Consider the following 15,253-nt stretch of genomic DNA (forward strand, 5'->3'; position numbering starts at 1 on the left):
TGTTGGGTGGTGTGATGTTGCATTGAGGTACAATCGATTAAAGCTAGTTGGCTTAGTGTAACTACACGTCACAAATCGAAACGGATGCAATGGTGTAGTTCTATGGAGCACATCCAAAAATTCCAGGCTTTTGTTTTCTTCCCTTGTGTTCAACGAGCGCCAGGTTAACTTTAGTCCGAAGCGTGCAAATTGCTTTATAAGCTCTTTGGTGATTTGCTCGGACAAAGTTTTGCCAATGCAGATAAAAATGATATCATCAATAAATCTCTTGAACATTTCGGCCTGACGTAACACATGTGCCACTCCGGAAACAACATGATGTATTGCTATATTTGCAATAGCAACTGAGTGGTTGTCACCACATTGGTTAACGCTTAAAACCTGTCACATTGGTCAAACAAAGAATACCAGAGATGGCAAAAGATATAGAAACAGGAAAAAGTTATCAATGCGCCTTAACAAACAGCAGGTAGCTGAAGCTTCGGTGCTCAACAAATCAGACATTATGCTGACATCGACAGACAAGGTTTTACTGGCTCGTGGTTTAAACTTTGTTCCCACGCCACGCTGGACAGCTTCGTTGGAATCAACTGAATGGCTGGAGGCGCTAAAACATGTGAGGAGGGTTAAATGGGACTTCATTTTTTCCGGAAAAGAATATGAGGAATCAAAACACATCTTTTCAGGCAAGCTTGCAATTCCACATTTTTCGAGACTAAATACTGAATGCTTAGATGAACAGACAAAGACATACACGGAATCAAAATTTGCTAAACTACGTAATCTGGAAGTAAAGGTGCAGCAATTGTTCAAAAGAAAAAACAATCTTTCCTATGACCTCCGGTGCAGTTTACGGAAAATTTTAAGTTTGGTAATGAACAATGATATTGTGATATGCAAATCCGATAAAGACGGCAAAGTGGTAGTTCTCAACGAAGCATCGTACTTTGCGATTATGGAAAGAGAGCTACAGCAATTGCACAGGTTAGACTTAAACCAACAGTCTATCAAACCTCATTTAGAAAATATCAAAAGCAAGTGTGAAGAATGGATGACAAGTCTCCACCGATCTGGTGCGATAGACGATGCAACGCTGAAACATGTAACAGGTATGAAGATTGTGGATGGAAACTACCAACATATTCCTGGTTATATTGCCAAATTTTTTGCTTGTCAAGAACCTGCCTATACCTATCCGCTTTTTAAAACTCATAAGCTGGAAGCAACACAGCTAAACCCTACGCAAATTGAAGATATACCGGTCAGACTGACTGCAGGAAACATAACCACAACACGTGTTACTGCGTTTCTCCAGTACATTCTGCAGCCCATAAGTGAAGATTTTTGTCGCACTACTGTAAATGAATTTTGTAAGGATAGCAGACAATACATCAGCAATCTGCTTGAATGGGAAGAGGCCAACGTTAACACCTTACCAGCGCAGTTGGAAGCACACCCGCTGTATATTGTTGCGGCTGACGTTGTGTCGCTGTATCCGAATATACAACACTCCCTAATAAAATCTTCACTAAAAAACGCGCTTGATCATCACTCTAAATATTCACCAAAAGTAAAGCGTATCATCATCCAACTCACGATTTTCACGGTTGGAAATGTTGTCACACAGTTCAAGGAAAGGTTTTATGAAATAACCAATGGTATAGCAACTGGTGACAACCACTCAGTTGCTATTGCAAATATAGCAATGCATCATGTTGTTTCCGGGGTGGCACATGTGTTATGTCAGGCCGAAATTTTCAAGAGATTTATTGATGATATCATTTTTATCTGCATTGGCAAAACTTTGTCCAAGCAAATAACCAAAGAGCTTACAAAGCAATTTGCACGCTTCGGGCTAAAGTTAACCTGCCGCTCGTTGAACACAAGGGAAGAAAACAAAAGCCTGGAATTTTTGGATGTGCTCCATAGAACTACACCATTGCATCCGTTTCGATTTGTAAAGTGTAGTTACACTAAGCCAACTAGCTTTAATCGATTGTACCTCAATGGAACATCACACCACCCAACTGCCATTTTCAAGTCCATTGTGCTCTCTGAAGCAATGAGATTGAGATACCTCAATCAGATACAAATCGATTATAACAACAGCATTGACAGACTAGAGGCAAAGGCAAATATTAAGAAAATCACTTGGGCCTCGCAGTTTCCAGCGCTACTACAACTTTCAGAAAAAGAAAAACAACTTAAACCAAACTGTATGGTGACATACAAGAGACCACCATCTCTCCAAGACCGTCTGATACGCCCTAGGCAAATTGCCATTGGAAAATCTGCAGATAGCTCTGCAACAGGATCATATCCCTGCGGGCATTGTGCCTTATGTGGCAACCACGGTCGACATAGAACAAGCATGGTTAAACCATCAACATGTTTACAAACTCCAACTGGCACAGTTAAGATTATTCAAAACTTAGCATGCAAAAGTTGTGGTATATACGTTGCTACTTGCAACATATGTAAGGAACAATACGTGGGACAAACGAAAAACAGGTTTGCCACTCGTTGGTCGGGTCACCGTGCCACATGGTCCAAGTTCGACGTTTCACAGCGCAACAATGGAACAGCGCTTTTGCATCATTTTAAAGATTGCCATCCACGCTCGTTTTCTCAACATCCACCCATTGAACAATGTTACGAAGTCACTAATTCTTAATTTGCTTTTATAGACACTGATGATGCTTTTAACGAAGCGAAATATATATGTCTAATTAAAGAAGACTGAAAAATTTTAACCTGAAACGGAAGTTTCCTATACAGATGTTACGTTCAATTTAGAAATATGCTGCGATAACTAAGATAGCCGTAGTTGTGAGAAGATCAAAAATTTTTCGCTGGGCTGAACAAATGTTATTCATTGTAAGATTCAAACAAATGTATACTTTATTGCCTAGCAAAACTGAACTCATGCCATGAAATTTGGTTGTCGATTTGGTTTCGGGTTGCGATCTCCAGTTTTCAAAACCCTGGTACATGGTATGTGGCTTTTAGGGCGTAGACTTTACTCACATATTGGTTATCCGAATGCTGAGTACGATTACGCAAATGGCAGTCACTGTTGGTTCATTGGAAAACAAGGCGCACGGCAGTTTTTGGTTTAGATTGAAAAACCAAGCGGTCAAAAGTGCGACAGTAGGATGGTTTATCAGTGTTCAGGATGGTAATCATGGGGTCTGCTGTTACTGTTAACGGATTTTGATCTCTTTAATTTCGTTTTACACGTACTTCTGGAATATGCAAAGAACAAACCTAAACTTCCATCCACGGGAAATTATAAAAATACGGAAGAAGCAAAATTCATACTTTTCATAGAAACAGGTGACAGGCTTCATTACATTTTTCTACATGTATTATACTATATATATATATTTAAACACCGATATTGACAAACAGAGTTAAAGCAATTAGTAAGTGAATGGAAGCAATAAGCCAGTACATTATAGCAAGAAAAATGCATTGAGAACGTAAAGTAAACATAAGTTAAGTGCATGCGACAATGGTACGAATAAACACTTCAAAAAACACAGTGCTTGATTCAAACCAATGCATGTTTCATACAAAGTAAGATTAGACACGGTGCTTGTTCGTAAGATTAGGCAATAAAAGTTCTTTAATCATAGCATAAAATAATTACCTTAAAATTTTTGTTTTTATAAATTGCGGCAACAATATAAAACATACGATTACAAAGATTTAAGGACGGTTTTCCAATTTAACACCTCCAGGATAGGTGGCGTTCCCAGCAATGTTGCAGTTGGTACAATTATATATTTCACGAAAAACACAGTGCTTGATACAAAACCATGTATAATCATAGAAAGTATGTACATGCGATTAGAGCATAAAATCTCTTTAGCCTTCGATCCTTGACTATTTTCTTGAAACCTGATTTTTCTCCTTCACTGTCAATCTGCCACCACAAAACAAATATATTAAGTTATTTTGAACTAGTTTGAAACCATGTTGTTGTGTGTTGTTTTCATTATTTTAACCACAAATGTGTTGTTGAAGTCAGCTTGTTAGGTCATCGGCAGCTTAATGCGTGTTTTAGCTTACCTGTCTTTGATTATCCGGAACTTTCTCTTTTCAGTTTTACCATAAACCACAACCAACACTGAATGGAGCATGACATCAGGATTCTCTTTCAAAAAGTCTTCGCGAGTTTTACCTTTGAGACCATCAAGGGATGTTTTAGCCGCTTCCCGATCATCGTCACAAAATATGTCTAAAAAGAAAGGATGTTTTAACCTAATTCTAAGGTGAGTTTATCACCAAATACCGTTGTACGTGGTACTTTTGTACGCCCTTTTCTTGGAGCTAATCAGGCAAACCTTGCCAGGTCCTATGTTTGCAAAAATTCTCTCCAATTCACTTGTCGATGTCTCCCCTACCTTCTTTCCAACATCTCTGAATCCTTGAATTTTCACAAGCGGCCTAGTGTATTCATTACGTTCGTGGCTTTCGTTTCTCTACAACAGATTTGTCGGTCTTTTGATTAAGGGTATTATATTAATCAAATTCAATTCCGGATAGAGTTGTGTTGCTTTAGTGCGGCTTCGGTGAATTAAACAAAAAATATCTTATTAAGTCAATAGCCAAGCAAGACTTCATATTTGTGGTGACTATGCTGCCGCAGTAAACATTTAACTACTAAACTAGATGCTTATTGCACTGATTTGTCATATTTTTATTACAAATTCTTTCATTGTGTAAAACATAGCAGCCATACCTTTCCAATAAAAGGATATTGATCGGAGCTATTGATTTTGTTTTCCTTGATAAACTTACACGCCTCTTCTGGGTACGACCGTTTTTCATCTTTAAGATGCAAATCAACCAATTGCTGCTTGGAAAGTCCAATAGGTTGTTTTGTACGAATATATCGATATGATTCAACCGCTCCAACCTACAATCACATGAACGTAAAAGGATAAAAAAATTACTTCAAAATATTGCAACACGCCTCGAAAACTGTTTGCTAAGCCACCCACACACCACGCGCAGAGGAATTAAGAAACCCACACTGGCACTTACCGCACTGAATATCCAACAAGTAGGCAAAGGTCTTTGATCTTCTACATCTGTCACGTAACCATCTTTGTGCCAATCCACACTCCTCTCCACTCCCTCTCCCTGTCCTGGTTCCTGTCCACCTCCCAATCCTTGTCTTCGTCCAGGCCTCCCAGCCGAACCCTCTAATGGTGCCCAATTCATTCCCTGTCCTCGACCCTGTCCCTGACCCCCGCTCTGTCTCCGCCCACGTCTGTGTCCAGGATTTCTTCCAGGTCCCCGTGTTTTTCCCAATCTTCCATCCTCGTACTCTCCGAGTTCCTCATCCCGACCATCGCAGCTTCCTCCGTCCTCATCCTCGTCCCCGCTCTCATCCCGACCATCTACGTCCATTTCCTCATCATCTGATTCATTGCCTGAAGCAAAATCGACGCCATTCTGCAAAAGCATTTTTGTACTTCAAAGACAAATATAAACCAGCAATGAGCCAATAATGATCAGTGAGCTGCAGACAGTTGTGCTTCGACCAATCAGGTCTCATCAATGCAGCTTAACTGATGACAAAAACAAATATAATTTAAGAACCATTTTCAGAATCAAAACAAATCAATTCAAATTTAAAATGAGCATTAATTTCCGGTTAAAAGATTAAAAATAAGGTAATTCTCGCCTGGTCGCTGAACGGAGTCAAACCAATACTGAAGGTAAACCCTCCGTTCGCATATTTTATATTGTGTTCAGCAACTTTCATTTTGTTTTCCTCCCAAATTTCCTCCCGCCTTTCTTCCTCTTTTCCATCCACGTACAATTTTTCTGCAATGAATGAATACTGACATGTAGCGGTTTGTGGTAACGGTAATAACGAAGTTTTGACACTACAACCACCGTATATTTCTCACCTCCTGGTAGGTCGTCAACTAATTGTTGGCTCGAAAGTTTTACCAAGTTATCATTTATGAGAGGGGAAAAAGTTTCGCTGATTTTAATTTTCTAATATAAAATATTTGTGGTAAACATTGCAGTGTATGTGGGGATTATTAAAGAATTCCCACTATATCAAAATCTAACATTTTCGTTGACATATTCTGCTAACTAAAAACATAGTGTCGTACACGTTTAAACTGGGCAGACTTGTTTCTTGGTTCTTGCTCAACTTTCGGACTCATCAAAAGACAGTGACAAGGAAAACTATGCATAACACTGGTGCTCTGAGATCTTTTAAATTATAAGCGAAAATGCACCACATGCATTGTAAGGTAACAAACGTTTCATAAACATATTATTTCATATCGGATGAAAGCTTTGCTATCTCCTAGCTTGCGACTTATTGTTTTAAATTGAATCACGAGAATGGAAAACTTTAAACGCAAAGAATGTTTACCGTCACTGCGGCCAAATAATCGTTTGAGCGTGGAAAAAAATTAACTGTTCCTACAATTCTAACTGATAACGTTTCTCGTATCTCGATCGTAAAATTTTATCTTCTCGTTAAACCCGTCGTTCAACTAGTTGCCGTTCCACCTTCCTAACTATTCTATTCCCCTCTCTTGGTTTCTACGAGTTTTCTATTTTAACTTGGATGGACATACCTTCACTGTAGTAGTTTTGGGTTATGTTGACATTTATTTGAACTCCAGCAATGCTGTCAGATATGCTTGTCCCCTGTGCTGCTATTTGCTGCGAAGGACCTCGAAAAATAAAAACTTTTTTACTTAGCTTAAAAATAAGTTTTTTTTTATATTTGCTGCCAAAAGAGCTTGGAATTCATTAGTCTAATAATATTCACCAGCATACAGGGAAAATTACAGAGATTTCATATTTCAGTGTTTTCTATTTTGGTTTCTGATCATAGCAATAATGTAAAAGAAAAAATATAAAAGTTTTGCCAAAGAGCTGTGTTTATTACTGCCAGCTTATTGAATTTAAGTGTTGTTTGAACTACTTGCAATATGCCAACCAAACAACGTTGAATGTGTTTTTAGATGTGGATATCAAAACTCTTCCTACCTGGTTTCTGTTTCTTAATTTGAGAATCATTCTGACATTTTGTGTCAGACGTTTTTTTCATCTTGCTTTCTCTGTTGATACTTGTTGGTTTTAAGCTTCTCTCAGAAAGAAAATCACAATTTAACAAAAAGTAACAAACAATTCAACTGTCAACAAAATCACATCACTGTAAAGGTTTAGTCAAACAATGTCTATATAAATCCTAATGCTGTACAGATTAGGTCAACAAGGTCATGGACACACTTTGCCAAACATATTAACATGTCAGGACCCTTTAATAGGTTTTATCGGTTGCCATGTCATTATTGTTTTGAAATATTCGCTTCGTATTTTTTATGTTTATTCCTGAAAATCAAAATAATTTCATTATTTCCTGGCCTTGTGTTTTTGATGACCATGCGGAAAACATGTGGCGACCCAGGGCATTGGTCGGTTTGCAGTAGTTCTGAGCGCATGGTGAATTCTACTATGAATTATATTTTTGCGGAAATAAATGAAAAATGCAGAAAAAATTATACAAACACGTTTATGCAAAAGAAAATTGCATTCGTCAAATGGTTTTCATTTAAGCGTTGTGCATCAAGCTAGGGAAAATGTCATAAATGGCCACAAAATTCAGCCTGTGCCTGTGCAAGTCAGATCAAGCACTGGCTGCTGATCATCTGTTGTTCTCTTTTAAGTTTCCGGAATGGTGTGCATTAATACAGGTATGTCAGCTCTTAGCTATTATATTCTTTATTTGACGGAGTAAGCATAAGCGGAATAATTAGGCTACCGCAAAAAAGACAAACAACAATATGCGTTTCCTATGCTGTATTTTGGGTAAGGTACACTCCATCCAACATATGACTGTGAGCACGAACATGCGGAGATACATTGAACACAAAGAAACAGTGGAGATACTCTCAACACTAAGCCCAAAAAACAGTGGAGATACTCTCAACACTAAACGAAAAAAACAGTGGAGATACTCTCAACACTAAACGCAAAAAACAGTGGAGTTACTCTCAACACTAAGCCTAAAAAAACAGTGGAGATACTCTCAACACTAAACGCAAAAAACAGTGGAGATACTCTCAACACTAAACGCAAAAAACAGTGGAGTTACTCTCAACACTAAACGCAAATAACAGTGGAGATACTCTCAACACTAAACGCAAAAAACAGTGGAGTTACTCTCAACACTAAACGCAAAAAACAGTGGAGATACTCTCAACACCAAACGCAAAAAACAGTGGAGATACTCTCAACACTAAACGCAAGAAACAGTGGAGATACTCTCAACACTAAAAGCAAAAAACAGTGGAGATACTCTCAACACTAAACGCAAAAAACAGTGGAGTTACTCTCAACACTAAACGCAAAAAACAGTGGAGATACTCTCAACACCAAGCGCAAAAAACAGTGGAGATACTCTCAACACTAAACGCAAAAAACACAGTGGAGTTACTCTCAACACTAAACGCAAAAAAACAGTGGAGATACTCACATCAGTAAACGCAAAAAACAGTGGAGATACTCTCAACACTAAACCCAATAAAACAGTGGAAATACTCTCAACACTAAACGCAAAAAAAACAGTGGAGATACTCACAACACTAAACGCAAAAAAACAGTGGAGATACTCTCAACACTAAACCCAATAAAACAGTGGAGATACTCTCAACACTAAACGCAAAAAACAGTGGAGTTACTCTCAACACTAAGCCCAAAAAACAGTGGAGATACTCTCAACACTAAACGCAAAAAAACTGTAGAGATACTTTCAACACTAAACGCAAAAAAACAGTGGAGATACTCTCAACACTAAGCCCAAAAAACAGTGGAGATACTCTCAACACTAAACGCAAAAAACAGTGGAGATACTCTCAACACTAAACGGAAAAAACAGTGGAGATACTCTCAACAGTAAACGCAAAAAACGGTGGAGATACTCTCAACACTAAATGCAAAAAACAGTGGAGATACTCTCAGCAATAAGCCCAAAAAACAGTGGAGATACTCTCAACACTAAACGCAAAAAAACAGTGGAGATACTCTCAACACTAAACGCAAAAAACAGTGGAGCTACTCTCAGCACTAAGCCCAAAAAACAGTGGAGATACTCTCAACACTAAACGCAAAAAACAGTGGAGATACTTTCAACACTAAACGCAAAAAACAGTGGAGATACTCTCAACACTAAACGCAAAAAACAGTGGAGATACTCTCAACACTAAACGCAAAAAACAGTGGAGATACTCTCAGCACTAAGCCCAAAAAACAGTGGAGATACTCTCAACACTAAACGCAAAAAACAGTGGAGATACTCCCAACACTAAACGCAAAAAAACAGTGGAGATACTCTCAACACTCAGCCCAAAAAACAGTGGAGATACTCTCAACACTAAACGGAAAAAACAGTGGAGATACTCTCAACACTAAACGCAAAAAACAGTGGAGATACTCTCAACACTAAACGCAAAAAACAGTGGAGTTACTCTCAACACTAAACGCAAAAAACAGTGGAGATACTCTCAACACTAAACGCAAAAAACAGTGGAGATACTCTCAACACTAAACGCAAAAAACAGTGGAGATACTCCCAACACTAAACGCAAAAAAACAGTGGAGATACTCTCAACACTCAGCCCAAAAAACAGTGGAGATACTCTCAACACTAAACGGAAAAAACAGTGGAGATACTCTCAACACTAAACGCAAAAAACAGTGGAGATACTCTCAACACTAAACGCAAAAAACAGTGGAGTTACTCTCAACACTAAACGCAAAAAACAGTGGAGATACTCTCAACACTAAACGCAAAAAACAGTGGAGATACTCTCAACACTAAACGCAAAAAAACAGTGGAGATACTCTCAACACTAAGCCCAAAAAACAGTGGAGATACTCTCAACACTAAACGCAAAAAACAGTGGAGATACTCTCAACACTAAACGCAAAAAACAGTGGAGATACTCTCAACACTAAACGCAAAAAACAGTGGAGATACTCTCAGCACTAAGCCCAAAAAACAGTGGAGATACTCTCAACACTAAACGCAAAAAAACTGTAGAGATACTTTCAACACTAAACGCAAAAAACAGTGGAGATACTCTCAACACTAAGCCCAAAAAACAGTGGAGATACTCTCAACACTAAACGGAAAAAACAGTGGAGATACTCTCAACACTAAACGCAAAAAAACAGTGGAGATACTCTCAACAGTAAACGCAAAAAAACAGTGGAGTTACTCTCAACACTAAGCCCAAAAAACAGTGGAGATACTCTCAACACTAAACGCAAAAAAACAGTGGAGATACTCTCAACACTAAACCCCAAAAAACAGTGGAGATACTCTCAACACTAAACGCAAAAAAACAGTGGAGATACTTTCAACACTAAACGCAAAAAACAGTGGAGTTACTCTCAACACTAAGCCCAAAAAACAGTGGAGATACTCTCAACACTAAACGGAAAAAAACAGTGGAGATACTCTCAACACTAAACGCAAAAAACAGTGGAGATACTCTCAACACTAAACGCAAAAAACAGTGGAGATACTCTCAACACTAAACGCAAAAAACAGTGGAGATACTCTCAGCACTAAGCCCAAAAAACAGTGGAGATACTCTCAACACTAAACGCAAAAAAACTGTAGAGATACTTTCAACACTAAACGCAAAAAACAGTGGAGATACTCTCAACACTAAGCCCAAAAAACAGTGGAGATACTCTCAACACTAAACGGAAAAAACAGTGGAGATACTCTCAACACTAAACGCAAAAAAACAGTGGAGATACTCTCAACAGTAAACGCAAAAAAACAGTGGAGTTACTCTCAACACTAAGCCCAAAAAACAGTGGAGATACTCTCAACACTAAACGCAAAAAAACAGTGGAGATACTCTCAACACTAAACCCCAAAAAACAGTGGAGATACTCTCAACACTAAACGCAAAAAAACAGTGGAGATACTTTCAACACTAAACGCAAAAAACAGTGGAGTTACTCTCAACACTAAGCCCAAAAAACAGTGGAGATACTCTCAACACTAAACGGAAAAAAACAGTGGAGATACTCTCAACACTAAACGCAAAAAACAGTGGAGATACTCTCAACACTAAACGCAAAAAACAGTGGAGATACTCTCAAGAGATACTTTCAACACTAAAGAGATACTTTCAACACTAAACGCAAAAAACAGTGGAGATACTCTCAACACTAAGCCCAAAAAACAGTGGAGATACTCTCAACACTAAACGGAAAAAACAGTGGAGTTACTCTCAACACTAAGCCCAAAAAACAGTGGAGATACTCTCAACACTAAACGGAAAAAAACAGTGGAGTTACTCTCAACACTAAACGCAAAAAACAGTGGAGATACTCTCAACACTAAACGCAAAAAACAGTGGAGATACTCTCAACACTAAACGCAAAAAACAGTGGAGATACTCTCAACACTAAACGGAAAAAACAGTGGAGATACTCTCAACAGTAAACGCAAAAAACGGTGGAGATACTCTCAACACTAAATGCAAAAAACAGTGGAGATACTCTCAGCAATAAGCCCAAAAAACAGTGGAGATACTCTCAACACTAAACGCAAAAAAACAGTGGAGATACTCTCAACACTAAACGCAAAAAACAGTGGAGATACTCTCAGCACTAAGCCCAAAAAACAGTGGAGATACTCTCAACACTAAACGCAAAAAACAGTGGAGATACTCTCAACACTAAACGGAAAAAACAGTGGAGATACTCTCAACACTAAACGCAAAAAACAGTGGAGATACTCTCAACACTAAACGCAAAAAACAGTGGAGATACTCTCAGCACTAAGCCCAAAAAACAGTGGAGATACTCTCAACACTAAACGCAAAAAACAGTGGAGATACTCCCAACACTAAACGCAAAAAAACAGTGGAGATACTCTCAACACTCAGCCCAAAAAACAGTGGAGATACTCTCAACACTAAACGGAAAAAACAGTGGAGATACTCTCAACACTAAACGCAAAAAACAGTGGAGATACTCTCAACACTAAACGTAAAAAACAGTGGAGTTACTCTCAACACTAAACGCAAAAAACAGTGGAGATACTCTCAACACTAAACGCAAAAAACAGTGGAGATACTCTCAACACTAAACGCAAAAAACAGTGGAGATACTCCCAACACTAAACGCAAAAAAACAGTGGAGATACTCTCAACACTCAGCCCAAAAAACAGTGGAGATACTCTCAACACTAAACGGAAAAAACAGTGGAGATACTCTCAACACTAAACGCAAAAAACAGTGGAGATACTCTCAACACTAAACGCAAAAAACAGTGGAGTTACTCTCAACACTAAAGGCAAAAAACAGTGGAGATACTCTCAACACTAAACGCAAAAAACAGTGGAGATACTCTCAACACTAAACGCAAAAAACAGTGGAGTTACTCTCAACACTAAGCCCAAAAAACAGTGGAGATACTCTCAACACTAAACGCAAAAAAACAGTGGAGATACTTTCAACACTAAACGCAAAAAACAGTGGAGTTACTCTCAACACTAAAGGCAAAAAACAGTGGAGATACTCTCAACACTAAACGCAAAAAACAGTGGAGATACTCTCAACACTAAACGCAAAAAACTGTGGAGATACTCTCAACACTAAACGCAAAAAAACAGTGGAGATACTCTCAACACTAAACCCCAAAAAACAGTGGAGATACTCTCAACACTAAACGCAAAAAAACAGTGGAGATACTTTCAACACTAAACGCAAAAAACAGTGGAGTTACTCTCAACACTAAGCCCAAAAAACAGTGGAGATACTCTCAACACTAAACGGAAAAAAACAGTGGAGATACTCTCAACACTAAACGCAAAAAACAGTGGAGATACTCTCAACACTAAACGCAAAAAACAGTGGAGATACTCTCAAGAGATACTTTCAACACTAAACGCAAAAAACAGTGGAGTTACTCTCAACACTAAGCCCAAAAAACAGTGGAGATACTCTCAACACTAAACGGAAAAAAACAGTGGAGATACTCTCAACACTAAACGCAAAAAACAGTGGAGATACTCTCAACACTAAACGCAAAAAACAGTGGAGATACTCTCAGCACTAAGCCCAAAAAACAGTGGAGATACTCTCAACACTAAACGCAAAAAACAGTGGAGATACTCCCAACACTAAACGCAAAAAAACAGTGGAGATACTCTCAACACTCAGCCCAAAAAACAGTGGAGATACTCTCAACACTAAACGGAAAAAACAGTGGAGATACTCTCAACACTAAACGGAAAAAACAGTGGAGATACTCTCAACACTAAACGTAAAAAACAGTGGAGATACTCTCAACACTAAACGCAAAAAACAGTGGAGATACTCTCAACACTAAACGCAAAAAACAGTGGAGATACTCTCAACACTAAACGCAAAAAACAGTGGAGATACTCCCAACACTAAACGCAAAAAAACAGTGGAGATACTCTCAACACTCAGCCCAAAAAACAGTGGCGATACTCTCAACACTAAACGGAAAAAACAGTGGAGATACTCTCAACACTAAACGCAAAAAACAGTGGAGATACTCTCAACACTAAACGCAAAAAACAGTGGAGTTACTCTCAACACTAAAGGCAAAAAACAGTGGAGATACTCTCAACACTAAACGCAAAAAACAGTGGAGATACTCTCAACACTAAACGCAAAAAACAGTGGAGTTACTCTCAACACTAAGCCCAAAAAACAGTGGAGATACTCTCAACACTAAACGCAAAAAAACAGTGGAGATACTTTCAACACTAAACGCAAAAAACAGTGGAGTTACTCTCAACACTAAAGGCAAAAAACAGTGGAGATACTCTCAACACTAAACGCAAAAAACAGTGGAGATACTCTCAACACTAAACGCAAAAAACAGTGGAGTTACTCTCAACACTAAAGGCAAAAAACAGTGGAGATACTCTCAACACTAAACGCAAAAAACAGTGGAGATACTCTCAACACTAAACGCAAAAAAACAGTGGAGTTACTCTCAACACTAAGCCCAAAAAACAGTGGAGATACTCTCAACACTAAACGCAAAAAAACAGTGGAGATACTTTCAACACTAAACGCAAAAAACAGTGGAGTTACTCTCAACACTAAGCCCAAAAAACAGTGGAGATACTCTCAACACTAAACGGAAAAAAACAGTGGAGATACTCTCAACACTAAACGCAAAAAACAGTGGAGATACTCTCAACACTAAACGCAAAAAACAGTGGAGATACTCTCAAGAGATACTTTCAACACTAAAGAGATACTTTCAACACTAAACGCAAAAAACAGTGGAGATACTCTCAACACTAAGCCCAAAAAACAGTGGAGATACTCTCAACACTAAACGGAAAAAACAGTGGAGTTACTCTCAACACTAAGCCCCAAAAACAGTGGAGATACTCTCAACACTAAACGGAAAAAAACAGTGGAGTTACCCTCAACACTAAACGCAAAAAACAGTGGAGATACTCTCAACACTAAACGCAAAAAACAGTGGAGATACTCTCAACACTAAACGCAAAAAACCGTGGAGATACTCTCAACACTAAACGGAAAAAACAGTGGAGATACTCTCAACAGTAAACGTAAAAAACGGTGGAGATACTCTCAACACTAAATGCAAAAAACAGTGGAGATACTCTCAGCAATAAGCCCAAAAAACAGTGGAGATACTCTCAACACTAAACGGAAAAAAACAGTGGAGTTACTCTCAACACTAAGCCCAAAAAACAGTGGAGATACTTTCAACACTAAACGCAAAAAACAGTGGAGATACTCTCAACACTAAGCCCAAAAAACAGTGGAGATACTCTCAACACTAAACGCAAAAAAACAGTGGAGATACTCTCAACAGTAAACGCAAAAAAACAGTGGAGTTACTCTCAACACTAAGCCCAAAAAACTGTGGAGATACTCTCAACACTAAACGCAAAAAAACAGTGGAGATACTCTCAACACTAAACCCCAAAAAACAGTGGAGATACTCTCAACACTAAACGCAAAAAAACAGTGGAGATACTTTCAACACTAAACGCAAAAAACAGTGGAGTTACTCTCAACACTAAGCCCAAAAAACAGTGGAGATACTCTCAACACTAAACGGAAAAAAACAGTGGAGATACTCTCAACACTAAACGCAAAAAACAGTGGAGATACTCTCAACACTAAACGCAAAAAACAGTGGAGATACTCTCAACAC

At 38.4% G+C, this 15,253-nt stretch overlaps 1 protein-coding gene across 3 annotated transcripts in view; it reads right to left on the bottom strand.

Moving 5' to 3' along the window:
- Nucleotides 1-3,397: 3,397 nt before the first annotated feature.
- Nucleotides 3,398-15,253, bottom strand: part of LOC145913689 (uncharacterized) — an 82,858-nt gene continuing 71,002 nt past the window's right edge. For 2 of the 3 annotated variants that reach the window (XM_083001433.1, XM_083001432.1), the window contains exons 6-11: nt 5,699-5,841; nt 5,053-5,466; nt 4,748-4,924; nt 4,298-4,487; nt 4,075-4,243; nt 3,398-3,928 (exon numbers count right to left, since the gene is read on the bottom strand). In XM_083001433.1, the coding sequence (XP_082857559.1) occupies nt 3,889-3,928; nt 4,075-4,243; nt 4,298-4,487; nt 4,748-4,924; nt 5,053-5,466; nt 5,699-5,841 (1,133 nt within the window). In that variant the 3' untranslated portion in view covers nt 3,398-3,888. Of the gene's footprint in view, nt 3,929-4,074; nt 4,244-4,297; nt 4,488-4,747; nt 4,925-5,052; nt 5,467-5,698; nt 5,842-6,617; nt 6,717-7,035; nt 7,177-15,253 lie in introns of those variants that run through there. The other variant, XM_083001434.1, reaches the window with a different exon arrangement.

Source organism: Ascidia mentula, chromosome 9, assembly GCF_947561715.1.
Source record: "Ascidia mentula chromosome 9, kaAscMent1.1, whole genome shotgun sequence".
NCBI classification, from domain to species: Eukaryota; Metazoa; Chordata; class Ascidiacea; order Phlebobranchia; family Ascidiidae; genus Ascidia; species Ascidia mentula.